The sequence below is a fragment of the Buteo buteo genome, chromosome 4 (genome assembly GCF_964188355.1).
Source record: "Buteo buteo chromosome 4, bButBut1.hap1.1, whole genome shotgun sequence".
NCBI classification, from domain to species: Eukaryota; Metazoa; Chordata; class Aves; order Accipitriformes; family Accipitridae; genus Buteo; species Buteo buteo.
In genome coordinates, this window is record NC_134174.1 from 54191581 (window position 1) to 54218963 (window position 27383).

The 27383-nt window shown below is 64.9% G+C and overlaps 1 protein-coding gene across 2 annotated transcripts; it reads left to right on the forward strand.

Annotated features, from left to right (window-relative positions):
* The first annotated feature begins 23 nt into the window (after window positions 1–23).
* On the forward strand, window positions 24–27383 carry LDB1 (LIM domain binding 1). 2 transcript variants are annotated; one of them, XM_075026221.1, is made up of 11 exons: window positions 24–295; window positions 20687–20789; window positions 21416–21460; window positions 21710–21785; window positions 22118–22220; window positions 22432–22604; window positions 22930–23052; window positions 23228–23311; window positions 23618–23741; window positions 24185–24327; window positions 24692–27383. In XM_075026221.1, exons 1-11 carry the CDS (start codon window positions 271–273, stop codon window positions 24920–24922), a joined length of 1230 nt encoding a protein of 409 aa, XP_074882322.1. In that variant the 5' UTR covers window positions 24–270; the 3' UTR covers window positions 24923–27383. The 2 variants fall into 2 exon arrangements, with proteins under 2 accessions (XP_074882322.1, XP_074882321.1); XM_075026220.1 differs by having other exon boundaries at window positions 26–295; window positions 24185–24333.

The following is a 27383-nucleotide window of genomic DNA, read 5'->3' on the forward strand; positions in this document are numbered from 1 at the left end:
GCCCGCCCGCCGCCGCCGCCGCCGCCGCCGCCGCCGGCGCAGCCGCCCCCGCTCCCGCTCCGCCGCCGCGGCCCCCGCCCCGCCCGCTCCCGCCGCCCCCGCCGACGGTCCGCGGCGCGCCCGCTCGCCCGCCCCTGGCCGTGGCCGTGCCCGCGGCCGCGCGGGGCTGCCCGCCGCCCGCCGCGCCGGAGCCCGCGGCGCGCCGCCCATGCGAGACCCCCGCGGCCCGGGCAGCGCGCAGCGACCCCCGGCCGGGCCAGGCATGTGAAGATGTCAGTGGGCTGTGCATGCCCTGGTGAGTGCCGCGGCGGCGGGGGGCCGGGGTGCGGGGCCGGGGGCTGCCCGTGGGGCTGGGGTCCCCACGGCATCGGGGCTGGCTGTGGGGCTGGGGGCCCGCTTTGAGGCGGGGGCCCCGGTGGTGTTGGTGTCCGGCTCCGGCTGTGGGGCTGGGGGCCCCACGGCGTTGGCGTTGGGGGCTGGTTATGGGGCTGGGGCCCCAGAGCATGGAGACCGGGGTCTGGCTGTGGGGCTGGGATCCCCGCTGCACTGATGCTGGTGTCCGGCTATGGGGCCGGGTCCCCGCGGCGCTGGTGCTGGGGGCTGGCCGTGGGGCTGGGACCCCCTGGCACGGGTGCTGGGTCTAGCCGTGGTGCCAGGGTCCCCGGGGCATAGCTGCTGGGAGCCGACTGTGGGGCTGGGGTCTCCACGGCATTGGCGCTGGGGGCTGGCGACGGGTCTGGGTCCGCGGGGCATGGCTGCTGGGAGCCAGCTATGGGGTGGGGGACTCCTCAGCGTGGGTGCTGTGGTTTGGCCGTGGGGCTGGGGTCTCCGTGGTGCTGGTTCTGGGGTCCAGCTATGGAGCGGGGGTCAGCAAGGTGGGGGGGGCTGGGGTCCCAGCGCTATGGCGTGGCCATTGGGTCCAGCCATGGGGATGGGGTCCCCATGGTATGGCTGCTCCGGTCCAGCTGTAGGGCTGGAGTCCCCAGGGTGTGGGTACTGGGGTCTGGCCGTGGGGCTGGAGCCCCATGGCACGGGTGCTGGGGCCCCATGGCATGGGTGCCGGTGCCAGCCCCAGGGCTGGGACCCCGTGGGCAGGGTGCCGCAGGGGCGTTGGGCAGGCGTGCAGGTGGCATTGCGAGGGGTGACCCTGAAGCAGACCCCGCAGCCGGGGCAATAGCTCTGTGGGCTGCCCCTGCGCTCCCCACGTGGTTGCGGGGCACGGGGTCCCTGGAGTGGCTTGGCCATGCTGCCGGTGGGTGCTGGGTGCCCCTCCACCATGGCTATTGTGGGGTGCCTGCTGAGGGGCTCCTTCCCTGTCCTGGCCCCCGTGGGCTGGCAAGGCTGCTAGGGTCTCCTGGGGGGTGTGACAAGTTGGTGAGGTCTCAGCACCTGGCAGGGGCGCTCCCACAGGGATGCTCACCCGGACGCCTGGGGTCTGGGGCAGGTTTGGGGCAGCTGGCCCGGCTGCGTCGCCCGCTGCTGCGTGCAGGACGTCGCTGTGCCGGGAGCAAGGCAGGGCAGGGGGCCCGGAGGGCTGCCGGAGCCTTCTGCGGCACCAGGTCCCGGTGGCACCGGGTGGCGGAAGCGGGGACCCCTGCCCAGGGGCCCTGGGGATGAGGTTCTGCCGCTTCCCTGGGCCGCCAGCACTTGGGGTCCCTGCGGGGGGACAGCGGGGGACGTTCCTCAGCCCAACTCCCGTGACAGCTTGCTGGTGCCCCAGCGGTCCCGAGAGAGCCTCCCGCCAGGCCGGGACCCCCGGTGGTGGGGAGGCTGCGGGGAGCAGCGGGACGCTGTGACGGCACACGGTCCCCACGCATCCCCCGGGACTGCCTCCGCCGAGGGGTTTGCAGCTGGATTCCCCGGGGCGGGGAAGGGGGGGGTGCCCCTGCGTGGCGGCCCCCCGCCCCTGCGCTGCCTGCGCCTCTCCGCCGTGTTTCCATGAAGGCAGGCGGCCCCTTCCCCCATCCTCCTCCTCCTCCTCCATCTCCCACTGGAAGCTGCCAGAGCGCTGCTTCCTCAAGCAGAAAGTCACGTGAACCTCCCTGCGAGCCAGGCCGAGCAGCCACAGCACCCGCCCCGGCAGGCACCCCGCAGCCGGGGGGCTCGACGCCCCCCCCCCCCGCTCCGTGACACCCCCTCCTCCTCCCCCGGCCTTGGCGGGGGTCCCGCCTCGGTGGGGGCGAAGGCAGAGCGGCGGCTAACGGCGGGGCCCCGTCGCGTCCCCCGGGAGCTGGCCCCGTGCCACTGGGAATGTCATCGCCATGTTGGTGGGCGCAAAAGGGGGGGGGGTGGGCTGTCCTCCCTCGGTGCGGTGATGGGGGGGAGCCGTGGGGTCGCCCCGCAGCTGGGAGCATCCCTGCGGATGGCTTCATGTGTTGTCGTGTCCGTGTGTCCCCCCCCCCCCCCCCCCCCCCCCGCCGCTGCTGCCCGCTCCCCCGCGGCGGGGAGGACACGCGGGTGCGTGCAATGTGTGTGCACACGCGCGTATGCCCCCCGCCTCTCCCCCCGCTCCCCCCGCCGGGGCTGGGTGGCACATCCAGAGCCTGCGCCCCCCTCCCCCTTCCCCTCCCCGGACTGTTTATCGGAATATAGAAAAAACAAGCTCTGCCGCTGGCCTCCCGCCAGCCAGAAACATTTAATGAGCCGCTCTGCCCAGGCTGCTCTTCGGGGCTGCGTTAACTTGGAGGAGTTTCCTGCCTGGGAGCTGCTGTCGGGGGGGGTTTCGGCCGCCCCCTTCGAAATTGTGCTCTGCTGCGGGGACGACGCACTCCCTGCCATCCCCCGGGGTGCATCCTGCCCTGCTGCAGCTCCTCTTGCTCCCCTCCGGGGATGTTTCCTTGCTCTTCACCCCACTCTTCAAGGATTTGGGGAATGGGGTGGCTGCTTAACTGGGAACCTGCCACGGTCTTTGTGCCTGAGGATGGTGGGGAGCTGCTGGGGTCAGTGGAGGGCTGGGGGGCTTCAGCCCCCAGACCCGAAATGTAGATGTGAGTAGGGAGAGCGTGCCAGGCTCAGAGTGGAGCTGATGGTGGTCAGGGTGGCAGCCACCCAGTGCTGGTGCTGCCGTCCCCAGGGCCACTCGGAGCAGGGCTGGCAGCCGGGCCGCTCAGCTCAGCCCTTTGCACTGGGCAGGTCTTGGCATCCAGACCCCAGTGGGGTCCTGATCCCTGGGGGCACTGCTCTCCCACTGTGCTCCGCACTTTCTTTTTTAATTATTTTTATTATTATCATTACTTTTCCTCCCATAGGGATGGTGTTGGTGCAGAGAGGGGGAGGAGGGCTGCAGAGCTGTGCTCCGGAGGGTAGCCCTGCTGGAGCAGGGCTGGCTCCGGCTCTGGCTTCACGGCAGGGCAGCGACGTTCCCGAGGTCAGCACCTCTTCCCCGGGACGCCTTGCAGGGAGCCTGCCTGTGTGCCCCTCTGGCAGGAGGGAAGACAAACCGATCCACGCGCTTAGGGTCCCGGGATGGACGTGCCCGGCTGGGGGACAGCCTGTTGCCGTTTCCCTCCCTTCTGCCAAGCTGGTGCCGCGCGTCCCCCGCCGTCACGAGGCCAAGCTGTGCCACGTGCCTCCTGCGACAGATGCGCTGGGAGAGGGACGGCGGTGTGTGGGGAGCGGGCTGAGCGCTGCAGGGGGGGGGGTCGGGCAGCCCCGACGTGCGTGGGCTCTGGCTCCGAAACACCCCCCGGGCCTGCCTGGCACCTTGGGGTGCACCCGGGCATGCTGGGGGGAGGGAGCAGCTGGGGTCCCAAGGCCTCATCATGCATGGCCGTGTGTTCTCGCCCAGGCTCTCTTTGTGTTGCGGGTGATGCTTGGATGGAAGATGCCATTCGCCCCGTCCCCCTCTGCGTGGCAAAGCACCTGCCTGATAGAAGCTACGTGCGCCATGTCACCTGCCCGTGCCTGGCACGCTCTGGCAAAGGCAGGATGGTGTCATGGCCACCCGGTGCTTGGCGAGGCAGTTCCTCGGGGTCTCGGGCACTGGCATGAGGCTGTGCACTTCACAGCACTCCTTGGGGCTGGTGCAAGCTCACCCTGTTGCCGGCTTGGCTTCGGCTGGAGAGATGTGGATGGGTTAATGCAGTACCAGTGGGCTCAGCACTGGGTGTCTGCGCTGGACTCCGAGTTTACTCCAGAAATGGCGTTGTCTGCTCGACACGAAGCTGTTGTGAAAGCTGCTCCTTTGGGGAGTGGGTGGATGCCAGCCAGTGGGATGGGACCACCAGGGCAGGGAGGTGTCCCTGCAACCCAGGAGCATTTGTGGCCAGCAGTGCCCTGGCCAGGTAGCTACATGCCCCCAGGCAGGGCAGGAGTGGCAGCAGCACAGGCATCCCTTGCCTGGCCCATGCGTGTTTAGCTCACTCAGTTCATGCCACCCTCTCCTCCCCCACATCTGCTGTGGGATTCCCCAGCCACATCCGTGTTGCTTGTACACACGAGGCGCGGGGCTGCGTGGAGTGCCGGGAGCACACCAGGAGCGCGTGTGCCCCTGCACGACAGCCGCCGGTGCGTCCTGGGGTGCGCTACGCCGCCGGCACAGCCTGCGAGAGCCCCCAGCTCTGTGCGGGGTGACACGGGTCCCGTGGGGCCGCCGTTGCGTGCGGCGTGGGTGCACCCCTTCTTTACCTTGTGCCTGGGGAGCGGCGGGTGTCGAGGCAGCTGGGCTGGGTGCCCCCTCCCCGAGGCGGTGGTGGGTGCAGGCAGGATGGGGCTGGGTGACCGTTATCGGCCTGCCTGCAGGCTGAGGCTGTGGTTTCCTGCTGGTGCCGGGGGGGGGGAGGGTGCTGGGGAGCCAGCAGGGCTGCCAGGGCCTGCCGGGCCCCACCTGGAGTGGGGATGATGGCAGCCACCCGCCCGGGACCCTGTCCCAGGGGCTCTGCTGGGCAGGGATGGGGTGGCTGCAGCAGGGGCGATGCCGGCAGGTTTTTGGGAGGTTGGGTTGCAGCGTGCTCAAGGAGGTGCGGGAGCGTGGGCTGTGCACCGACGTGGGGCGTCCCCCTTGGGCAGGCGTGCCAGTGGGCGCCACGAGGGACGGGACCCCTCCCCCCCGAACTGTTAGACCAGCCCCCCGTCGCCCCCTTCCCTCCCAGGCAGGTTGCTGATCGGGGTGAACGTTAGATCCGGGGTGTAATCTCCCCTGCCGCAGGCGCCAGCCCCTGCTCGGCCCCGACCCCACCCTGCCCGCAGGGTGGCCGATAACGCCCTGCCCGCACCCCTCTGCGGCCGCTTTCTCGCGGGGGGGGCCTGTGGGGTGCAGCTCCTGCCCCTCCTTTGCAGGGTCTCGCTCTGCCCTCAGCTTTGCGGGACCCACAGGCGGGTCCCGGACGTCCCTCTGCACCGGGGTGACGGTGCCTGCACCCCCCCCGGGGATGGCCCTGCAGTGTGAGGGCGGCAGGCAGGAGCCGGGGGGGCCCCCTGCTTTCTGCAGGAGCGGCAGCCCCGACCCCCCTCCTGCGTACCGAGGGGCTGGTGCTGGGAGCGCAGCCAGGTTTCTGCAGCGCAGCCCAGGTGGATCTGCCGCCTGAGCCAGGCTGGGACGCCGGCCGTGATGGGGATGGCGCTGGGCGAGGGCTGGCAGGGTGTCAGCCTCCCCATGGGCTGTCAGCACCCCCTCCACGGCGGGGGGCAGCTCCTGCGCAGCCCCGCTCTGCAGCAGCCGGTTGCGCCAACCTCTGCTCTGGACAAGCGTCCTCCTCCGGCCAGGGTCATGCACAGCCCCGGGGGCTCCCCTCGAGGGGCAAGGGTTGCCCTTGCCCGCTGCGGGCAGCTGCCCACCCTCCCTCCCCTGCAGGGCGGTGGGTGCGAGCTCTTGCCCGCCCCGGCTCCCGCTTCCCCGCTGGTGGGAGCAGATGGCAGCACGCCGCGTCGCAGGCACGCAGCTCCGCCGGGCACGGGGCAGGCCCGGGCGCCCCGACCTGCCTGCACCGACTGGCCCGGGGTGAGCCCGGGGCAGCTGCGGGCAGGGGCAGGCAGGAGCAAGGCAGCGGGAGCTTTCTCCCCGCCGGGGATGGTAGCGCTGGTGCGGCAGCACGGAGCTGCTGGAGGAGCCCGGCGTGGGGCAGCGGTGCCTGGAGTCAGGAGTGGGAGTGCCGCCTGGGCACGGGGGGTACCGGGCTGCCAAAAATCCTTGCAGAGGGGTATTTCGCCGCCGAGGCCGGGGAGATGCCGTCATGCTCCTCCCAGCTCGGTGGCCCCTGCCAAATCCTCTGGGCAGCCACAGTGTGCCGAGGCGCCCTGCCTGCTGCCAGCGCGTGTGCTGCAGGAGGTTCGGATCGACGGCGAGGTCTCCCCTGAACCCTGGGCTGCCCCCGAATGGGGTGGACGGGGCTGGATGTCCACCGCCGCTGGGCACTGGACCTGGAGCCGGGGGAGCTGCCGTCCCCATCCCGCGGTGGCCGTGTCCCTGCTTGGCCTAGCTGGTGGGGAGGAGGCAATCGCTAACAGGAAGGACACGCATGTTAGCAACGAAAACACGGCAGCGAGAGGAAGCAGAAGCGATGCATTATTGATGGAGCTATTTGATGCTGCTATATTCGGAGAGCCGCTCCGGAGCGCTCGGCAGCACCGAGTAGGGGGGTGGCAGGGGGGGTGGGCTCTGCTGGCGGAGGCTTACCTGCTTCGAGTCAACCACGTGTGGCCATGGCCCCAGGAGATGTCCCCTGCCTTCTCCTGGAGGGCTTCCAACATGGGAGGGCACGGTGACATGTGGGTGCCAGGAGGGATGCCAGCCTTGTGCTTATCCCTGGGGGGTGAGGGTTTGGTGGGTGGCAGCTCCCAGCCGTGCAGATCTCTGTGGGTATGCCGGGGGGTCCTGCTGTAGCTTGGGAGGCAGAGGGGAGGGGATGGAGGGGGAGCAGCAGACCAGGGATCGGGGTGTTCTCCCAGCTGGGGTGAGAGTTTCTGGAGCTGCGGGGCTGGGTGTTGAGGGCTGTGCCTTGGTTTCCCTTTTAAGCAGCAGTGCCTGCCCCTTAGAGGGGTGAAGGTCTTCTTGGGGGACAGCGGGCAGTTGCAGGATGCTGGGGCTGCACAGTCATGCTGCATGTCACCCCCTCCCCGCCATGGGATCCCAGACCCAGCCGGGCTGTGGGGATCAGCCCCAGGCCAGGAAGGGGGCTGTAAAATGAACCATTCTTGTAACATGAGAGAATCCACCTGGAGCCTCTGGAGGAGCCTTAAAACCCTGCGGCTCTGGCAGGCTGGCCCAGGGCTGCTGCCAGAGGGGCCAGGGCTCGCTGCTGCGGGTGGCCACGCCGGGGCTGAGCTCTTGCAGGACACGCGTTGCGATGTCTCAAGGACAGCACGGGAACACTGCGGGGCATTTCTCTGGTGCTGGTGCCACGGGGAAACCCCTTGCCAACAGGACCTGCCAAAGCCCGCCTGCAGACTGTGCCTTCCCCTCGGAGCCTGTGGCCAGCCGGGCAGCGCTGCGGCCGACCCGCTGTGCCAGAGCAAGGCGTCATGTGAGGGTGGACACCCCGTATGGACCCTGTGCGCTTTGGGGTCCTGCACTCCCTGTAATCTTTCTCTTCCACCTCTTGTTTTGGAGCGGATGGGCACAGATGCACGCGCTTGGTTGCTGCTCATCCAGTGCTTGCGTAGTCAGGTGGTCTTCTCCATCCCCTGTGGGATGCTCAAGATGTGACCCTGTAACTTCCCACCCTGCTCTGGCAGCCGGCTTTTCCTGCAGCCCCTGGGCGTTCCTCCTGCCTCTGGGTGTCTGGAAGCAGTTCTGGTTTTGAAGGGTTAATCCCAGGAGCCCCCCCCCCGGATCTGCCGCCTGCCCGGCATGACTCACTGTTGAGTTTCCAGCCTCCCCCAAGCCTCTCTCCTGGGGAGAGATGGAGCCCTGCCTTCTACAGCCAAAAAAGGGGGCCCCTCCTGCCCCAGACCCCCGCCTTGATCTGGGCGTGCATAGCTTTAGGGGGGAGAGAAGCCCCTCCTTGAGAAACAGGGAAGCAAAGCATATTTCTGGTTGAAAGGTGGTAGGATTTGGGGGGGGTGGGGTGGCTGTTGTGTTCCTGAAAGGGGGGCTTTGGGGCGCGTGCTGTGCTGCACTGCTGCAGGCTGCGTCTGCGTGCGTGTGACGGTGCCCCAGTCTCGCCACTATTTGGACGAGTCCAGGAGGTTTGGAAGTGCCAGGCCAGTCTGTCCCCTTGTGCAGGCTGTGCTGTTTGCAGAGCTAGCAGATTATTATTATTATTCTTATTTTTTATGTAAGCACGGGTCCGCATCCCTGCTGTACGCCTGTGCCTGCCGGGGCCCTGACCGGGTGTCAGTGCGAGCATGCCCTGCTCACCTGGGATCCCTCAGGCGCGCTCTGCGGGCACACCGAGCCCTGGCCATGGGGATCAGAGTGACCTGGGCATCCCCCGGCTGCCGTGGTCCCCACTGGGCTCTTCCCATCCGCCTGTTCAGGATGCATCCCTGTGCTCGCTCCTGCTCCTGAGCTGCTGCCAGTTCCCTGGCCAAGACCTGCACCGGGTGTCGGAGCAGGGCTGGGCTTCGGGGAGCCCAGGCAGGCGTGGGGCCCTTGCTAGGGGGAGAGTGGAGGCTGATCCAGGGGATGTGGTGCCCCATCACAAAAACCCAGGGAGCTGGAATCACCCTCCGCTCCCCCCGCACTGTGGGCGCGAGCACATTGCAAGGAAGGGGCTCCCCCCACCACCGTCGCCGCCACACACGCTTCCCAGCTGCATCCCAGCCCTTCTGCTCTCCATCCAGCATCTATTTAATTATTAACTCGGCTATAACCATAAACAGCTGGGGCTGCTGCAGCCACGTGGACCAGTCCAGCACTGTCGTCAGAGCCGAGCAGGGACACGTGAGCAGTCCCGGAGGGCTGCTGAGCCCTGGGATAAATTGCTTGGGGCATGTTTGCTGTGGATGCGCTGGGGCCGTGGAGCCTGGGGATCAGTGGGGGCTCCTCTCTGATCCTCCTGGCCATGGCACCGGCGCTGGGAGCTGCTGGTACAGGGGCAAAACACCCCTTTTTGCAGTGTTTTGCAGTATTTTGCAGTAACAGCACCGTGTTGAGCGCTGGTGGCTGGCTATGCGCCGTGCATCCTTCAGCCCTGGAGCGGGAATGGGGTGCAGGCAGGCTGTATTTAATGGCCTGTCTTGACCAGGAGGGCTGTGCCATCCTGTAGCTGTCACCAGCGTTACTGCTGGTGTGATTTATTGGCCTAACGACGGTGGGTGGCAGCCTGCCGCAGCCCCATCTCACCTGGTAGCACGCAGATGTGGGCTGGCAGGGGGACAGGCAGCGATGGGGCAGTGTGTCGGGTCACTCGCAGCATCCCCCGTGCCCCGATCTTGCAGCACCGACAGCGTGGGTACTTCCAGCTGCACGTACCTTTTGCAGAGCAGGGTTTCACAGAGGTTTTTGGGTTTACAGTGAATTTTTCTCTCTGTTTATCTGGGTTTTACAAAGACTTTTGCTCTGTTTATCCATGTGCCCTTGGAAGGTGGTGCTCACTGCAGGTTGTTAGCCTGCAAGGGGAAGGGGAAATTAGGCACGATGGCATGATGGGGACCAGTGTGGGGCTGGAGCCTTGCTTGGCCAAGGAGTGTGGGGGACAGGAGCTGGGTTTGCTGCTGCAGAGCCGCTCCTGCCTGTCCCTCTTTGGCGTTGGTCCCAGCTGGCAGCACACCCAGTTGCGGAGCAGGGGGCTGCCCCCAGTCCTCAGGTGCAGGGCTTTGGGGGTGCATGGGTGTGGAGGGGAGGACGCCCCTGAAACCTCGCGGCTGAGGTTTTGTGCCTCCCGTGCGTGCGCTGTCGGGGGGACAAGCATGCTTGGCGGGCCCCGACCGGTTGTGCCTGCGTTACCCTGCAGCTGCTGTTTTGGGGAGGGGATGAGGTGCAGGCCTGGCCGTGTGAGCGAGGGGGCGTGGGAAGGTGTGCGTGCTCCAGGCGTGGGTGCGCACCCAACCGGGGGTGTGCCGGGAGGCGTTTGGGGAGACGTGCAAGCGCATACTGGCCCGTCAGCGTGCATGCCAGCCCACATGTGCAGGGTGAGATGCACTAACGTGTGCGTGTGTGTGCCTGCGACAGTCCCGTGTGCTGAGCCTGGCTCTCTCACCCGGAGCAGGGGGCTGTTGGAGCTCGGGGGGGACACGCAGGCTGGGCTTTGGGGTCCCGGCTCATGTCCTTGCTGCCCACGGGCTGTCCAGCTGGGTTGGGAGCACAGGTCTGTGCCAGTCTGATTTGCCAGGGCAAGGAGCAGGAGCTTGCGAGGGGCAGGTGTGGGGCAAGGTGGGAACGGAAAAGATGGGATTTTTTTGTAATGGAAATTTTTGTCATGGAAATTTTTTACAAAAATGGAAATTTTCGTAAAAACTCCTAATTGGAAGAGGTTGGAGTTTTGTCAAGGAAAGGAGACCTTTTGGGTTTGCGGGCAATTGCAAACCAGCACACTTCATTAATACCCCCTCCCAAAGGAAACGGTTGTGTATTTTTTCCCTCACCAGAAACTGGGGGAAAGGGAAACAAGTTTCAGAAAGAAAAATCCCGAAAAACTTCAAAGAAAACCCCAAACCGAACTAGGGAAAAGGTATATTTTTATTGAAACTTTCGCAGGGGGGAGGAAACCCTTCCCCGGCTGGTGCCGAGTTCCTCAGCCGGGACCCGGCTCCTGCATCCCGGGGAGCGCCGGTACAGGGGTTGGGATTGGGGGGGGGGGGGGGGCAGCTCTCCGGGGACCCCCTCTTTGGCCGTCACCCCCGGTCCACAGGCACCCACTCCCCCCCCCCCCAGGCAGCGAGGGGCCGGGGCGGTGTTGGGGGGCGGAGTGGGGGGGCGGGGGGGGGGGGGGGAGCGGTCTCCGCCGCCGCCGCCGCAGCCATTGTGGTCCCGGCCGCGGCGCAGACAAAGGAAGCGCCCCCGCCCCGCCCCGCGCCCCGCCCGCCCCGCCCCCGCGGCGGCCCAGCGCCCGCCCGCCGCCCGCCCGCCGCCCGCGCCGCCGCCGGACCCCCGCCCGCCGCCAGCGCCGTGAGTCACCCCGCCCCCCCCACCCCCCCATCCTATCCCATCCCCGCGGAAGTTTCCCGGTCCCGGCCTGCCCCCCCCCACACAGACACCCCCCCCTTCCCCCGGTGGCGGCCCCGCTCGGGCGGCGGAGGGGAGGGCCGGGGTCCCGCCCGCGCCGCCCCCGCGCCTGCGAAGTTGTGCGCGGCCGCACCGCGCCGCCGCTCCCCGCCCGACCCCCGTACGGCCCGGGATCCCCGCTGCAGCCCCCTGCCCGCCCCCTCCGCTTCCCCCTGCCCGCCCGCCCCTCTCCCCCCCGCTCCAGCTCCATCCCCGTCCCCAGCTCCCCTCTCCCTCCCCAGCTCCTCTCTCCATCCCTGCCCAGCTCCCCCGTCCCTCTCCTCTCCCCCAGCTCCCCCGTTGCATCCCTGGCCCCCCAGTTTGTTGCCTCACCGCCAGCTCCCCGGCCTGGTTCCCCCCCCGTCCCTGCCTGTCCCCCTGGCTCCCCTTTCCATCCCCCAGGTCTTGGCTTTCGGAGAGGCACCCCCAGCCCCGCGGGGTGCTGCCGGCAGCCCCCGTGCCCTGCCGTGCCCTGCTCCATCCCAGCCCGCAGCTCCCTTTGTTCTTCCCCCGGCTCCTTCCCCTGCCCGAGCCCCCTGACAGCTGCCCCGCGCCCTCCCGGTCCCCCCGTGCATGCTGTCACAGGGGCTGCGGGGCCGGTGCCCGGCTCCGGGGGCTGCACGCCTGCCTCCCCTCACTGCCTGCTGCAACTTCATCCTTGCCCGTGGCTCAGAGGGTCCCGCCAGCCTCCCTCGGGTGCCTCGAAGAGAATAAAAAGGTCCAAGGGGTGCAAACGCAGGGGAGCCATGCACCTTCTCGCAGGAGCTGCCCCGCCGGGGGGGGTCTGGGCTTGGGGCCTGTGGGTGCAGGGGGCTCATCCTTCCCAGCAGACAAAGCACCACCTCGGCCCGGGGGGGCTGGGCTGGGGGTGGCTGCAGCATCCTCGGGCCTGGGGGAAAGTCAGTGCTGCAGCTCCAGCTCAGGAATCGGCATGCGTGCTGGGGGCTGCAGAGGGGTATCTTACGCGGGGAGTGTTCCCCATAACCCGCCCCCGGGAGAGCATGCTGTGGCAGGCTGCCCGGATCTCGGGTGCTGGCTGGGCTCTGACCTCCAGCGGTGCCTGCCAGCCCGCTCGCCCGGGATGGGCGATAAGATAAGCACCCCGGGTCAGCGCTGCCAGGGCTTCCTCGGCTCAGGCAGCTCCTGATCCCATCGCTGCAGCCCTGGCTGGCAGGGGCTTGCGGAGCAGCCACCGGCATCTGCCAAGGCTGGTGCCGCAGCAAGAGCCCAAACTAGAGGTGGCGGCCGGTCCCTGGGTAAGGTGTGAGCAAAGGGCTTGGAGGCTGTGGGGTCCCGTGGGGAATCGCCTTTTGGGGCATGGAGCGGTGCACCCTCCCTGCGTTGAAACCCCCCACCCCTGGCTGCTTCTGTCTCACCAGGAGGGTCTGAGCTGGCTCCTGGGTGCCCGGCGGGTCAGGCAGGCGTGGGAGCAAACACCCCTTCCTGGGGTCTCCCCAATTTGTTCTCCCCATGCTTTCGATAGCACCTTGTCTTGGCAGTTTTGCAGCAACTTCTCCAGCACTGGTCAGGTATCGGCTCTTACCTTTTCTGTTGTAAGTATGGGCAAATTTGGATGTCCTTATTCCTTCTTTAAAGCCTCGGGTTTTGGAGTGTTCTCGTTGTGGGAGAGTTGCAGTTTTCACTGAAGGAGAACCGAACGTGGTCTCTGCCCTCCTGATTTTGTAGAAATCCCAGGTCCGTGATCCAAGCACGCCTTAAAGACTAGGGAGACAAGCACCAAGCAGAACAACACCCAAGCTATATTGCTTCAGAAAGGGGAAGAAAAGTTGTGATCCAAGGGGGGACAGGCTGGTGTCGGAGGTTTTGGTGATACGGCGTTTTTGCCATTGTTTGGTGGGGACTTTTCCCTTCACCCACAGCAGGTCACACTCCATGTAAAATTGGAATAGGCCAATGAAAAGCCGCAGAAGTTCATTTGTGAGCAGAGGTGCCCCGGGCTGGGGATCTGGAGCCTCTTTCAGCTCCTTTTTGGAGAGTGGTGAGAGCTGGCAGCCTTGAGCCTCCCCAGCCCCTCGAGATGCAGGAGTGGAGGGTGAGGTGGACCAGCCCAGCCCCAGGATCCCTTCCCTGTCCTGTGGCTGGCAGGGTGGCAGCACCACTTGTCCCTAAGTGGTCTCTCCCAGTGTGCCGGCCTTCCGCACGCTTGCAGCTCTGCACCGGCATGAGCTTGAGGTCTGCGTAAAAAATACGAACCCCAGGTTCTGCGTGGTGGCAGAGCAGCCACAGCACTTCTCCTGGACCTCTCCCTCGGAAACCTCCCATCCTCCAAGCGACCTGGGGACGGGGTGCTCCCGCTGTTGTTTGCACCGCGTGCATGTGTGTTCGTGGGTTGCAACGCTTGCCGCGATGAGGTTTGCTGCCCCACCGGTTGCTGTTGTTTTGGGTGGACTGGTGTTGCGAATGGGGATGCCTGGCCAAGAGGGCTTCCCCAGGTCTGTGCTGCGATGGTGGAGATGGTTTCTACAGCACTGTGCTGCTGGGGCTGGCAGCTCGGGCTGGATTGCTCGTGCCTTGGGAGCACCAGGCAGGTGTGCTCAGACGGACCCTGTCCCTTTGCTCCCGGGGTTTTGGCCCCGTCCTGCACTGGTCGTCCAAAGCCCTGGCGCCAGCGACAGCACGTGCTGCCAGCGCAGCGGCGCGGTGCGAGTCCGGCAACCACAAGTGTTTGCTCTGTCCCCGGCACTGCCAGCGGCCTGCCCCGTCCTTCGCTCAGCTACTCCCGCGCCACCTCTTAAACCGAGTCCTAACAAGAGAGAAGTTCAGCCTGAGCAGGGGGGGCAGAGGCTTGCCCTGACAGCTCCAAGAAGCGATGGAGGTGCCTTGCAACCTGCAGCGAGCAGGTTCCCACCATGCTCTCACTGTCCCTCCCCTCCACAGGCATCCGTGAGTGGTCTGGACCTTGAGGCAAGCGCTGCACCCCAGCGTCAAGGTTTGCCCCCAGGCGTGCGCCACCCTGGCGCGGCCAGCTGGAAGGCGCCAGCTCCCACCGCATCCTTGCAGCGGGAGTTATCCAGCTTTTTTTCCCCCCTGGAGCGGGTGGCTGGCCAGCTGCCAGGGCTGCGGGGCTCCACCTAGGACGCAACATGGAGCGAGGCGGCTGTCGGCGGCGGGGCCGCCGTCTCCGGAGACTACGCGTCCCAGCGTGCAGCACTCGGCGCCGTTGGCAGCAGCGGGGAGCGAGGTGGAGCGTTGCATCCCGGGATTGCGAATCTCCATGCGCCACGTGGGGGCTGACAGCCTCCTGCACTCCGAGGCAGCGGTGTTTGGGGGTCCTGCGGGTCCAGGGGATCAGCCCAGGGATCCCCCTTTGCGGCCGAAGGGACAGACCTCAGCCCCTCTCCGCCACTTCCCTGCCTGCCGGCTCTTGGCTCCAGCCCTCCCGGGGCAGATCTTGCCCCTGTGGAGGGCTGCCTGGAGCAGCAGCCCCACAACGCTGCGTGGAGGCGTGTGGTTTTGCTCCACCACGTGCGTGGCGGGCGAGGAGCCGGGAGCAGGAGCAGAGATGCTGGCTGTAGGCTCTGCAGGGCCATTGCCGCGGTTGGCTATGGCTGTGGATTTTTCCTTGTTGCCGCAGAGCCTTAAAAACCTTTGAAGATGAAAATCCTAGTTTGTCGGGAGGCTTTTTTTCACGGGATGCTGACAAGGGTTTATTTTCCAGCCCCGCGGTTCCCACACCATGTCATTCGTTTGTTTGCCGATGCTGCCCCGGTGTGTGCTGTGGGAGGGACGGGAGCCTGGTCACCGCAAGAGCCCCGTGAGGCGGCAGGGCCCCAGGGTGCAGGGGTCTGGGTGAGAGGGAGAGCAGCCGAAAATGTGAAAGGTGTGTTCCTGAGGCTGAAACCGGCAGTGTTTGATTATGGATCGTCTTTGAGACAGCGAGCCGAAAGGAGTAATTAGGGACAGTGGGATATTTCCCCGAGAGTCACAGGAAATGACTGCCTCGTGGTAAGTTGATAGTAGTGGAGCTGAAACTGGGTTATCTGTGGGATTGCATCTGGGGCTTGCAGCCTTGGACGTGATTCAATTTTCAGGCTGTTTTGCAATTGGCAGGGCATGCTCTTCTCCCGTTTTCCCTCCCAGAGAAATCCCCATCCACGTGTCTGAATCATCTGAGGGCCTGAACGGGAAAGGAGAGACTCTGTGTCCCTAGGGTTACCGCAGGGCAGTGAGTCCCCCGGGGCCCCCGCTGAGTACCTAGCTCCACAGGTTGTCTTCTCGGGAGACCCTGGGCTCCGGCAGAGCTGAAGCTGTGGGACGGCTCTGAGCCTCAGGCCCCAAATCCACGTCCCAGCCTGGACTCTCCTCTCCCACTGCTTTTTGAACAGTGCCGCCTCACAGCCTGCATCAAGTTTGTCACTGTGTAATAAGTAACTGCAGCTAATTATTAGTTCCCTGGCCATCCCCCTGAGTTTGCAAGCCAGTCGATGGAGAGGAGCACTTGCTGGTCCAGGGTGCTATGTGTGCTGCAGTGGGGGGCTTTTGCACTAATGTTGCAGGATGCGACCTGGGGCACGCGTCACTCCCCGCTGCCTTGCACGCAGGGGACACCGTGCACAGCCACGTGGTGCGGGCAGGGAGGCAGCTCGTGGTCAAGATAGGCTCCGCGGCCAGCTCGGATGCATGGCTTGAGAAAAGCAAGAGGGTAATCCCTGCATGCAGCAGGGCTGGTGGTGCTGCAGGTTTTGCCTCCGTGCGGGTCAGGGCTGGGCAGCGTCCTGGCCGGGTTCAGTGTCGGGATACTCCTGGGTCCGTGGCATCATCCCATGGTCTTCTCCAAGAGTGGCATCTCCTCTTCCCTGGACAGCCCAGCCTCCCAGGAGCTTCAGCTGGGTCAGTTCTGCATTTTCGAAGCAAACGGGTTGCCACAAGTTGAGATTGTCGCTGAGTATGTCTTGGGCCATGCCTCAGTGTGTGCTGCCTGGGTTCCCATTGGTTTAGTAACAACATCGGGGTTTGCAACTGGCCTTGCTCCATCCCCTCCACTCCGAAGAAGAGGAGAAAGAAGCGGTGAAGGCAGGTTTGTGGGAGCAGACCACGGAGTGCTCCGTGTGCTTCTGCCTGTCCCAGTTGCTCTGGATACTTCTCTGTGTTTGTCCCCCCGCCCTGCCAGCTTCCCTGACACCAGGCGCTGTCACCGGGCAAACCGACGTGAATTACTTGAGACGCTGCCCTGCACCCAGCTCCAGATAGCACCCTCCTGGATAGCACCCTCCTGACTGCCCTGCCAGTGGGGCTGGGCTGGGAAGATGGATTTCCTGCCGCTATCACTGCTCCCACACCCCGTCGAGGCAGCCCTGCGAAACAATGCCGCTATTTACACTTTAAAGCCTCGTTAGGCAGCCAGGAAGCAGCAGGCACAGTGCATGCCGGGAAGCAGCGACAGCCTTTAGCAAGGCTAGCCCCTCTTCTTCGCTGCTGCCGGGCTGCTGGGAGGAGCAGGATGCTCCCTGGCTGAGCTGTAACCCTGCGGCCTCTTTCAAGCCCTGTTTCTTCATTTATTTTTATCGTTATTTTTTTTTTTAGCCTCTGGAGTCCATGCCTCATTGCTGAGCTTTGCTGCTTGCACGGAAAGCGTGCTGGCTGCCTGGCCAGGGAATGCTCCTCTCTGGGACAGCAAGCACCAATTCCTGCCGGTGGCTGCAGGTGTAGGAGCGAGGCACCGGCGCTGCTTCGCCTTTGTCCTCAGCAGGTCTTTGCTCTCTGCTGACAAGACAGAGCAAGGGGAGTGCAGGCAGGGGCTTTTTTCCCTGCCAGATGCCAAGGAAGGCTCTGTGTTGTCCCCTGCCCGGGCAGGCAGCTCCCTGGCTGGTGCTGGTCTCAGCTCACGGTGCCCTGCTGTCTTCTGGCTGTTGTGGCTCTGCAAGGTGCCCACCGTGCTCTTGGCTCCTTGGGAAACCTGACATTCCTCAGCTTTGGGGGCTTGGTTAGGGTTTTAACCGTTCCTGCTCCAGCGAGCCCGCCGGGCAGTGCACCAGAAGAGCTTTCCCCACAGGGCTGGCAGCGCAGAGGCAGGCAAAGCGGAGAAGGCAGGCGGAGGGTTGGGCAACGCCAGGCTGTACGTGAGTCACCAGGAGAGCACCCACCTTCCCTTCCCCAGGCACCCGCCTGCCTGGAGCTGCTTCCTTGCCCAAGGTCTCTTGGCAGGTCTGTGCGGTGCCGGCCAGCTCCGTCCTGACCCTGGCTGGGGACCTGGCCTCAGCAGAGGATGCTGAGCCTGGGCATCCCTCTGTGGAGTTCCTTTCTTCTGCACCTCCCTGCCAAGGAGGAGCCATGGGGCCACCAACCTGGCCACGGGCACTGTGCCGTTTGCCTGGACCTGCCCGGGCCGATAGCTCACCAGCTGCAGTGTCAGCCTGATTTTTTCACTTGCTGACCGTGCATGTGTTTTTGTGGCACTGGGTGAGTGCCCAGGGACAGCCATGGGAAGCCTCTCCCATCAGCTCGGGGTCTGCAGAGGCATCACATGCCCAGCTGCCGAGCGGCATCCCTGCTTGCACTGAGCCTGCCCGGATCTTCCGTGCTCAAATTGGGAGGCAGAGCAGGGGCATGGGGAGACATCGGCTGGGGCCAAGCGCTGGGCTTGGCTCGGCTCAGGAAGGGCCGCATCCTGCGGGTCTTGGTCACTGCACCCGGCGGGACAGGGCTTGCAGGTTGCTGGGGCAGCATGAAGGGGAGAGGCAGTGATGGAGGGATCTCCTGGACTGGGCAGTGTGACACTTGTATGAGTAAAAGTTGGTGTTGATGCTGCTGCTACTGCTGTAAAGTAATTGCGTTATTTCGTGTAATGCATGTAGTGTGAGTGTCTGCAGTGAATGTAGAATTTGGACAGCCTGTATCAAATCCTAAGGCTATTGTTAGCGTTATTTAAAACCACTGAATCCAGTAACATATTTTATGCTGCATTAAAATAATACTTGGTCAGGATGCCGGTGTTGCTGAGGTCGCATAACAGGCTCCTCTCCACTCCTCTAGATCCTGAGATAGGTCACCCAGTGAAGCCCCAAAAGCAGGTCGTGTCTGTATCAACCTGCTTGGGAAGGCCCAGGATGGAAAAGGATGCTTGGGTTGGAGCAGCGGGCCGGCTCGTCTGCTGTCCCACCTCCAGGAGCAGGGGGCTAGGGAAGAGCACGAGAAGCAGAACGGATGGAGAGGGATGTGTCCCCCTGGTCTCACCACCCCAGAAGACCTTCCTGCACCCTGAGAAGGAAGATGGGGACCAAAGACAGCAAGAAACCTTGGGGGCTTTTTCCTCCCGTCTCTCATCGGTGAATAAAAACAAAAGCGTCGGAGGACAAGACCAGCTGGGTCTGATTTTTTTTCTCCCCCACCCCCCGCAGAGGACGTGGTGACCAGAAACAAGCAGTTCAGCTCCCCGTCTCCAGCCACTGCTGTCTCTGGCTAATGAATCGGTTTGTTTTCAACAGAAGACATGCGCTTTTGGGACGTTTCCTATGCATCAAGCACACTTTGGCGTCGTGTTGCTTAACAGCAGTGTGGAGGAAATGGAAATGCTGTGTTTCTAGTGCAATTCCGGTTGAATTATAATTTCCATTGGCGCAAGTTGACAGGGATTAAAGCAGAAAGCAAAAATTCCCTTGCACCAGCACCGACCTCCCTATTAAAAAAATTTTTATCTATGAAAACGTTGGGTAAGAGCAAGAGGCCGACGTTGTTAGCAGCTGTATGAGAAATTGGGCCGTGCCCCACTTATCCTCGCTGCAGGCGGGCAGGAGCAAGGAGCGGGAGCAGCAAGCCCCCAGCGGAGCGGCCCGGCTGGCTCCAGCCCCGCGGGACCAGTGCATCCTGGTGGGTGCTGGGGAGAGGCTGCTGGGTTTGGCTGCCACAGGGAAACATGGTGAAAAGGCACCAGGCCCTCAAGAAGGCAAGAATCAAGGAGCGAAACGCAGATTTCCCCCGTTGCAAGTTGGATTTAATGCCGGGGAGGTGGCTTCCTCTGTTTGTGACCAGCCCTGGCTTGCTCAGCTGCGTGTGCGATCCCTGCGACTGTGGGCTCGGGGTCCCAAGCGGGGTGACGGTGATGCCCTGGTCATTTGGGCTCCTGTGTTGGCTAACAGGTCGCAACGAAGTGGACATCTGGGGTCCCGGTGCTGGTGGCACCGCTTTCCTTAACCCTGATGCTTTTTGCTCCCGTCCTGCATCCTTTGCAGCCGAGTGGCTGCTCCGATCCTGTCCCTGCACCCTTCCCTGCCGCCCGGCCATGCGGCAGTGCCCAGATGGGCAGCAGCGTGTCCGGCTCCTCCCAGATGCTTCCCTCCACTGCTGGGCTCGCTTTCCGCAGCACCGGGCGGCAATCCTGGCGGCCCGTGGGCGTCGGGAAGCGCCCGGCCCGGGGCTGCGGGCGGCCGACGGGAATCCCGCCTCGGCCCCGGCTGCGGCCGGCAGCCTGGCGCGGCCAGCTTCAGGGCCCCCACCTACGGCGTGTCAGGGGGAGACGTGCCCGTGCGCGGCAGGGCCGGCTGAGCCGGTGGAGCCGGAGCTGCCTGGCAGCCCGCCCGCCGCTGCGCCCCATCCAGGTCAGCCCGTCTGCCCGGCTGCCCGCCGGGAGGGAGCCGCGTGCCTCGGCAGCGCCCGGGCGCAGCGTGCCGGGTCCTGCCGGCGGCAGGGCGTGCCGGGGCTCCCGCGGGGCTCCGGGGAGGGGTGCTGGCGGCCGCCGCTCCCGGGAACCTGCCCCGGCGGTGGGAGGGGGCCGGCGAGCGTGGGAGCCCCCGGCTGCCCCTCCGGAGCCTTGGATGGCGCTGGCCGTGCTGGCGTGGCTGGATCCGGGAGGGATCTCCGTCTCCCGTTGGCAGGCCTGGGGGTTCCCCAGGTTGCTTTGAGGGATGAGTGCCGGCTTGCAGACGTGGCAGGCCTCGTTGCGCCCCCTCCCATCGCGCCCCGTGGCCGTCCGTGGGCTCCTCGTCCTTTGCACCGGTGCTGCGGGGGGGCAGCGAGGCGTTGGGGTGGTTTGATCAGGGATGGGGACTGGTGTGTGGGATCTCTGTCCACCTGGAGCCGGGTGGCCGCTGGCCTGCCCGAGCAGCAGATGGTGGCTGCCTGGGGACCCGCCATCCGTCCCTCTGGGCGATTATTCACCCGTCGCCATGACGATAGAAAGGTCAGCGAAAAGATCCCGTGTGATTCCCGGGTCGAGTTGGTGGGATTAGGAGCGGCGCAGGAGGGAGGGCTGGGGGGGACGATAGGGCCCAGCCAGCCCCCCCCCGCCCCGGCTCACCAGCTGGACTGTCCCCCTCGGGCGCCGTCCCCAGAGCCTGGCCAGCTGAGAACTGACAAACTCTGGGCATCAGTGAGAAATCTCTGGGATGGGGCTGGGCCCCTCCAGCTGATGATCCTGAGTGCTCAGCCCTGACCCTGTGGGTCCTATCCTGCATGAGGGAGGCCTGGAGCTCTCTGTGGGGTGAGGGGCTGGGCTGGCACTGGGCGGGGGGCAGAGGAGAGGGATGGGGCTGTGCTGATAGGGGCTTGACTGGTCCTGCATCCTTCCTTTTTCTCCTCCTCCTCGCAGCAGGGGGTCTGTCCTTGTGGGGTGCCCCCGGCTGACCCGTGTCCCCTTTCTTTCTCCAGGCTGTTCCTCTAAGTCATTCAAGCTGTACTCGCCAAAGGAGCCCCCGAACGGCAACGCCTTCCCCCCATTCCACCCGGGCACCATGCTGGATCGAGATGTGGGGTGAGCTGGGGCCCGGGGAGGGGTCTGCAAGGTTGGGAGTGCTCTGCCCCCCCCAGGGTCTGCACCCCAGGGTCTCTCTGTCGTGCTTCCCAGCAGCATATGGAGACTGCGGCACATGGAGTTGAGTTAGCACGAGGGGAGAGAGGTGATCGGAGCAGGCACGGGTGGGACTGGGTAGAGAAAGGGTGGTATTTGGGTGGAAGGGAGCCCCCAGGTCCCCAAGCTGTGCTGGGCCAAGCCTCTTGCCAGACCAAGCCCCTGGGATGACCCAGGATAAGGAGCACTCCCAGCTCCTGCCAGAACAACCCCTTCTCCAAAATCTGTCCTGTCTGGCACCAGCCCCAGCTGCAGAGGAGCCAGGCACATCCCTGCAGAGCCGGGGGCCAGGTCCCAGGGGCAGCGGAGCAGCCACTGATGCAGGAGCAGAGCCCAGTTTCAGGGGTGCAGGTCACCCCATGGGTCTGTCAGACGTCAGCAGCCAGGGTACAGCCGGCACCATGCGTCAGGTCTCGCCTCCAGCAAGCCTGACTGCCTGCTGCTGTAGGCAGGGAAGAGGGAGCTGTGGCGGGCAGGGAGGGAGATCCCCACCAGCACTGACCTGCCTACATCTCTTTCCCCCCCACCAGACCTACTCCCATGTACCCACCGACGTACCTGGAGCCTGGAATCGGGTAAGCAGGGGGGGCTGGCGGGGACCCCACTGAGGGGAGAGGAGGTCATGCCCCACAGCGGGTATGCCTCAGCAGGGCTGGCATGCTGCTGTCCGCAGGGATTTGCGGTGGGGGGGGGGGGGGGGGGTGGGTTGCTCGGACTCTGCCCAGCCCTGGAGGGGCTGTGCGTCCCCCCCACTGTGGGCTCGGGACCCCTCCCCACCCTGTGGCTGCCTCCTTCTCTGACTGTTTGCTCTGCTCCCTGGGCAGGAGGCACACGCCGTACGGGAACCAGACCGACTACAGGATATTTGAGCTCAACAAGCGGCTGCAGAACTGGACAGAGGTGGGGAGCTGGGGGAGCGAGGGGAGGCCAGGGATGGGAGGATGCTCCCAGGTGTGTGTTTTGGAGATGGGGTCCTCTGCGCTGCCTGCCCTCACGAGCTGCCTTGGCTCTAGGAGGAATCCCCTTGGCAGCGGGGTCCTGCCCTGCTGTGCAGGTCCCCGAGCGCCTTGTGCCTCGCTTGGCTGTGGGACAGGGCTCATCATCCCTGTCTCCGAGCGCTCAGCCGGGAGTGCAGCCCTCCGTGGGCTGAGCGCGTGGCTGCTGTGCCTGGCAGCCAGCGGCTGTCTGTCCGTCTGTCTCCCCATAACCTGGCATCTCTCCACTGTCCCCAGGAATGTGACAATCTGTGGTGGGACGCCTTCACCACGGAGTTCTTTGAGGATGACGCCATGTTAACAATCACTTTCTGCTTGGAGGATGGACCAAAGAGATACAGTGAGTAGCAGCTTGAGCCCTTTTTCCCCAGGGCATTGCCTCTCTGGCAGGAGATGCGGTGGTTGTGCTGCAGGGCGGGGATGTGGGCAGGTGTCGGAGCTCAGCTGCCTCCAGCTGGCAGGGACTGGGAGGCCCCCTCCCCACGCAGCCCCAAGGCATGTCTGGGTGAACCAGGTTTACTGACATTATCTTCCTCCTTCTCCTGCTCCAGCGATCGGCCGGACTCTGATTCCCCGTTACTTCCGCAGCATCTTTGAAGGGGGGGCCACCGAGCTCTACTACGTGCTCAAGCACCCCAAGGAGTCCTTCCACAACAACTTCGTCTCGCTGGACTGCGACCAGTGCACCATGGTCACCCAGCACGGCAAGCCCATGTTCACCCAGGTACTGGTGGCACCCGCGGCTTCTCCTGCCCCTCATGTCTTGGTCTGACATGCCCTCGTGGTGGCTGCAGTCCCACGGGGCGAGGGAGACTGATTTCCATGGCTTGTTGAGCGCCATGCTGTAATTCCACATGTCTCAGCCAGTCTTGCAGCATCCCATTTTTGCAGAGATCCCCTGGCCATTGTGGGTTTGGCTTGTGCAGAGTCTCATGGCAGGCAGGGGCAAGCCACCAGGAGTGTGTCGCAGTGTGCAGCCGTGGGTTCCCAGGGGATCTGGGCTGGGGGAAGGGGGCGGCAGGCTGTGCCTGACCCTGTGCCCTGCCCAGGTGTGTGTGGAGGGGCGGCTCTACCTGGAGTTCATGTTCGACGACATGATGAGGATAAAGACGTGGCATTTCAGCATCCGCCAGCATCGAGAGCTCATCCCCCGCAGCATCCTTGCCATGCATGTGAGTACCTCTCTGGGAGCTTGCCTGGGGCATGAGTGACACAGGGGTGCTGAGCTCCTCTCCCTGCTGCGCAGGTTGGGGGGGCCTCAACCCTGTCCCCCCATCGCAAGCCGGGGCACAGGAGGACCGTCCCCAGCCTCGATACAGCTGAGCCATCTGTCCCTCTCGCTCCTAGGCACAGGACCCCCAGATGCTGGACCAGTTATCCAAGAACATCACCCGCTGTGGGCTCTCAAACTCCACACTCAACTACCTCCGAGTAAGCATGCGGGAAGAGGGCGGGGATGCAGCTCTGCTCCAGCGGGGGGACCTAGGGTGGCCACATCTTGTGCTCTCAGCTGCCCAACACCTGGCTGCCCTGGGGTAGGGGGAGGCAGTGGGGCAGGCTCTGCAAGAGGGGTTTTGCAAACAGGCTGCAGAGAGCCATGGGGCCGTGGGCCTGCCAGAGCCCGCAGGCTCCCAGCACGGCTTGGGTCGGCGCAACGCAGATGGCTGCCCAACAGAGGGGCTTTTGCTGGGACCTGGAACATCACAATCTAACCCCGTGTCTCTCTGCTCCCTGCAGCTCTGTGTAATCCTAGAACCAATGCAGGAGCTCATGTCACGACACAAGACCTACAGCCTCAGTCCCCGGGACTGCCTCAAGACTTGCCTCTTCCAGAAGTGGCAGCGGATGGTCGCTCCACCTGGTGAGTCTCACGCTGCCCGCTGTGCTGCCTGCGGGTCTCCGCCGCTGCCCGCTCAGGCCTTGCCCTCGGTGCAGGCTTCTCCCAGCCCCAGAGCCTATCTCTGGTCTTGTCTTGTGAGGCTGGGGCAGTGGGTCGGGCAGCCAGCTTCATTGTCGTCTGCTGGCCTGCCTTCTCACTGGGGCAGAGCAGGACTGCAGGCAGCTAGTGCTCCCCGCCCGGGGCCTGCCAGCTGCTTGCAGAAAGCAAAGCAGGGACAGAAATCTTCCCTGCACCCTCTCCCGTCCCCTGCGCTGGGGGGACAATGAAGCTGCGGAGGGGAGGAGGGTGGTGATGCTCCCCCAAGGGGGCTGTGGTCCTTGCAGAGGAGAGGGGTTTGCAGAGAAGGGGCTGGGGGGCACTGGCTCCTTCTCATCAGGACTGACCACGTCTCCCTCCTCTGCCAGCGGAGCCAGCGCGGCAGCAGCCCAGCAAGCGCCGGAAAAGGAAGATGTCGGGGGGCAGCACCATGAGCTCCGGCGGGGGAAACACCAACAACAGCAACAGCAAGAAGAAGAGCCCAGCCAGCACCTTTGCCCTGTCCAGTCAGGTACCTGTAAGCATCCCGTTTCCATTCTCTCTTCCTCCCCCGGGGTGGAGGGGAGGGCTCCCTGCCCCGGCCCCTGGGAGTGGCTAGGGGGAGACCCCTGGGGATTGCCTGTCTGAGCCCCCCCAGCTCTCTCCCGGTGATGGGGAGAAGGAGGGGGTGTCCCAGCTGCCTTCCCTGAGCTGCTTTGCTCCCCTGCGAGGGGGTGAGGGTGTGCTGCCCTGTGCAGTGCCCGAGCCTCGGGTCCTGCGATGGAGATGAGGAGGTGGCCCTGCAGCTGGGGAAAGGGTCTGCAGCGCTGGGGGGCGGTCTGGCGGCCCGGGCTCCCCCCACCTCGATTATGTTTCGGGACCGTCTCCCCTTTCAGGATGTGATGGTGGTAGGCGAGCCCACGCTGATGGGGGGGGAGTTTGGGGATGAGGACGAGCGGCTCATCACCCGGCTGGAGAACACGCAGTTTGACGCCGCCAACGGCATCGACGACGAGGACAGCTTCAACAACTCGCCGGCACTGGGGGCCAACAGCCCCTGGAACAGCAAACCGCCCTCCAGCCAGGAGAGCAAGTCAGAGAACCCCACGTCGCAGGCGTCGCAGTAACGGCCCCCCCGCCGCCCCGTGGACTCAGTCCCAACCGATCTACCTGTACATTTGCAACGGAGAGTGACTGGGAAGCGGCGAGGTACCGGGGGCGGATTGGCGCCGCGCGGCCGACGGGGTGCACGGCCTGGGGCGCGTGCCCGGCGGGCAGCCCCCAGCCCTCTCCCCCCGCCGCCTCCCCGCTCCCCCCACGCCTGCCTCCCTGCCGGACCCCAGGGCAGGGGTGGGCTTCCGGGGCCGTAGCTTCGTTATTCCCCTTTCTCCCTCTTCCTCCCTGCTTCTTCCCCGGAGAGCTTCTCATCCCCGCCCTGATGTGCCCACCCTCTGCCTGGTGAGCGGGGAGAATTAGGAGGGAGGTGTCGGCAGTGGCTGGCACGACCGGGAAGCTGGTGGCGTGCGAATGCCGTGTGTTGGGGTCTGGCATAGCCCAGAGACCTTCCTCCTCTCCTCCTCCTCCTCCTCCCCGGGTCCTACGGCTGGGGTTTGCTGGGCAACCACCTGCAGCAGGGTTGCACATCCCCAGCCCAACCTGGGGCTGGGTGGGGGGGGGCCGGTGATGGAAGGCCTTCCCCGTGCTGCCGGCTCTGCCACGGAGCTTCCTCCGGCTGGGGTCGGGTCCTGCTGCGCTGGGCTGGTGTCGAGGATAGGGCCCCGTCGCATTTCCCTGCTCTCCTGCACCCTCCCTTTCCCCTCGCTCCCCAGGGGCGAGAGCGCAGCAGGGCCGTGGGGGGACTCTGTATATAGGAAGCACGTGGTGGGGGGGTTTGGGGGGACTGGGGGGGTGCACGGAGGACCTGCGGCTCTGCCAGAGCAGCCGGTGCCCGGGCTCCCTGCCCACAACCCCTGCGTTTCCCCCCACCCCGCGTGAGTCCGCCTGGGGCCCCTTTGCAACCCCTGGCTCCCAGTACCTCCTACTTTTGTCTTTTTTTAAGAAAAAAAAATAATATTATTAAAATTGTAAGTTTAAAAAAAAGAAAAAAAAAAAATGGGACAAGCCCCCCCCCAGCCCCCTCGCCGGTTCCCCCCTCCCCACCCTGAGCCCTCTCACCCTGTCCTGACTTTTGTACAGGCTTCTTCTCTTGGGAGTCTCGTTTTATATCCAGTTCGGAGAGCTTCAAACCAAGGAGAGACTTTGCAGACTTCCTTTCTAATCCCTCCAGGGGCCGGGGGGGGCAGCCCCCCGCCTCCCTCCTCAATGTAAATCTTGTGTGCTGTTGTCCCCGCTCCCCCCACCCCCGCCTCGGGTTCGTGTACCTCGTGCTTGTACATTTCCGCGCTGTAGACAGTGTGTACGATACTGTTCTTTCAATGTGTTATCACTAGAGCAGGTGCCTCCATTGATGTTAGGGGAAACGATGAGAAAAATAATAATTTTTGGGGTTTTTTTGGTTTAAAAAAAAGAAAAAGAAAAAAAAAATCCCTTCCAAGGCTTCTTCCAAGGAGAAGATGGGAGGTGCTGGGGGAGGGCGTTTGTGCTCACCAGCTCACCCCAGCAGCCTCGGAGGGGGGTTTTGGGGGGAGCTGGGGGTCGGGGCTGCCCGTGGGCACCCCCCGGCATGGCCCCGAGATGGGGTTGCAGCGAGCGCTGCCACAGGGGTGGCCGGGGTAGGGGGGGGACTGCCCTGGTGTGGCGCGGGGGTGCGTGTGTGCAAGAGTGCGTGTGCGAGAGGTTTGTGCGTCTGTCTGTGCGTGTGTAAGGGAGCCCGGGGCAGGCGGAGCAGCCTGGCGGTTTGGGGGAGAGGGGGGGGTGCACCCCACTCTCTCCACCAGACCCCCCCTCTCCCAGCTCCCCGCAGGGGATCCCACAGCCAGGGATCCCGCAGCACGTGTCCTGCTGCCCCATGGGGCTGGCAGGAGTCGCTGAGGGGCTCCCCCCTGCACGGGGTCTCTGGCTGCAGCAGGGGTGTCGCCTGCACCCTGTGTCTCGCCCACTCGTGGCTGAGACTGCAAGGGGTGGCCGAGCCAGGGGGACACACACGCAGCCCTCTGCATGTCCCCCTCCTGCTGTCCCCGAGGTCTGGCAGGGAGACGGGAGCCCCTTGGCTCAGTCCTGGCCTGATCTCAAGCCCCAGATCCCCGGAGAGCCACCTGCGTCGGCTCCTGGGCCGCTCCACGGGCAGCCTGAAGGTGGAGGGCTCAGCCCCGCTGACCCCCAGCCGCAGGCACGGGGGGTCCCCACGGCCCCTTTGCAGGTGGGGGATAGGCTCCCAGGGTGGGAGCCCGGCGTGGTGGGGAGGGGGGGCTCTGCTTTGCAATTAAGGTACGATTCTCGCCGCTGCACTGCTGGGCTCCCATGGAGGGTGTGGAGCCCCTCGCTGCCCCCCCCCGGGCACACTGTAATGCCTTTTTGTTTCTTTTTTTTTTTTTTTTTTTTTCTTCCTCCCCTCCATAGTTTGTGCCATTTATGAGTCATGTATGGTACCAATAAAATGACTTTTCGGTTTGAGGCTGTCCTGAGCGC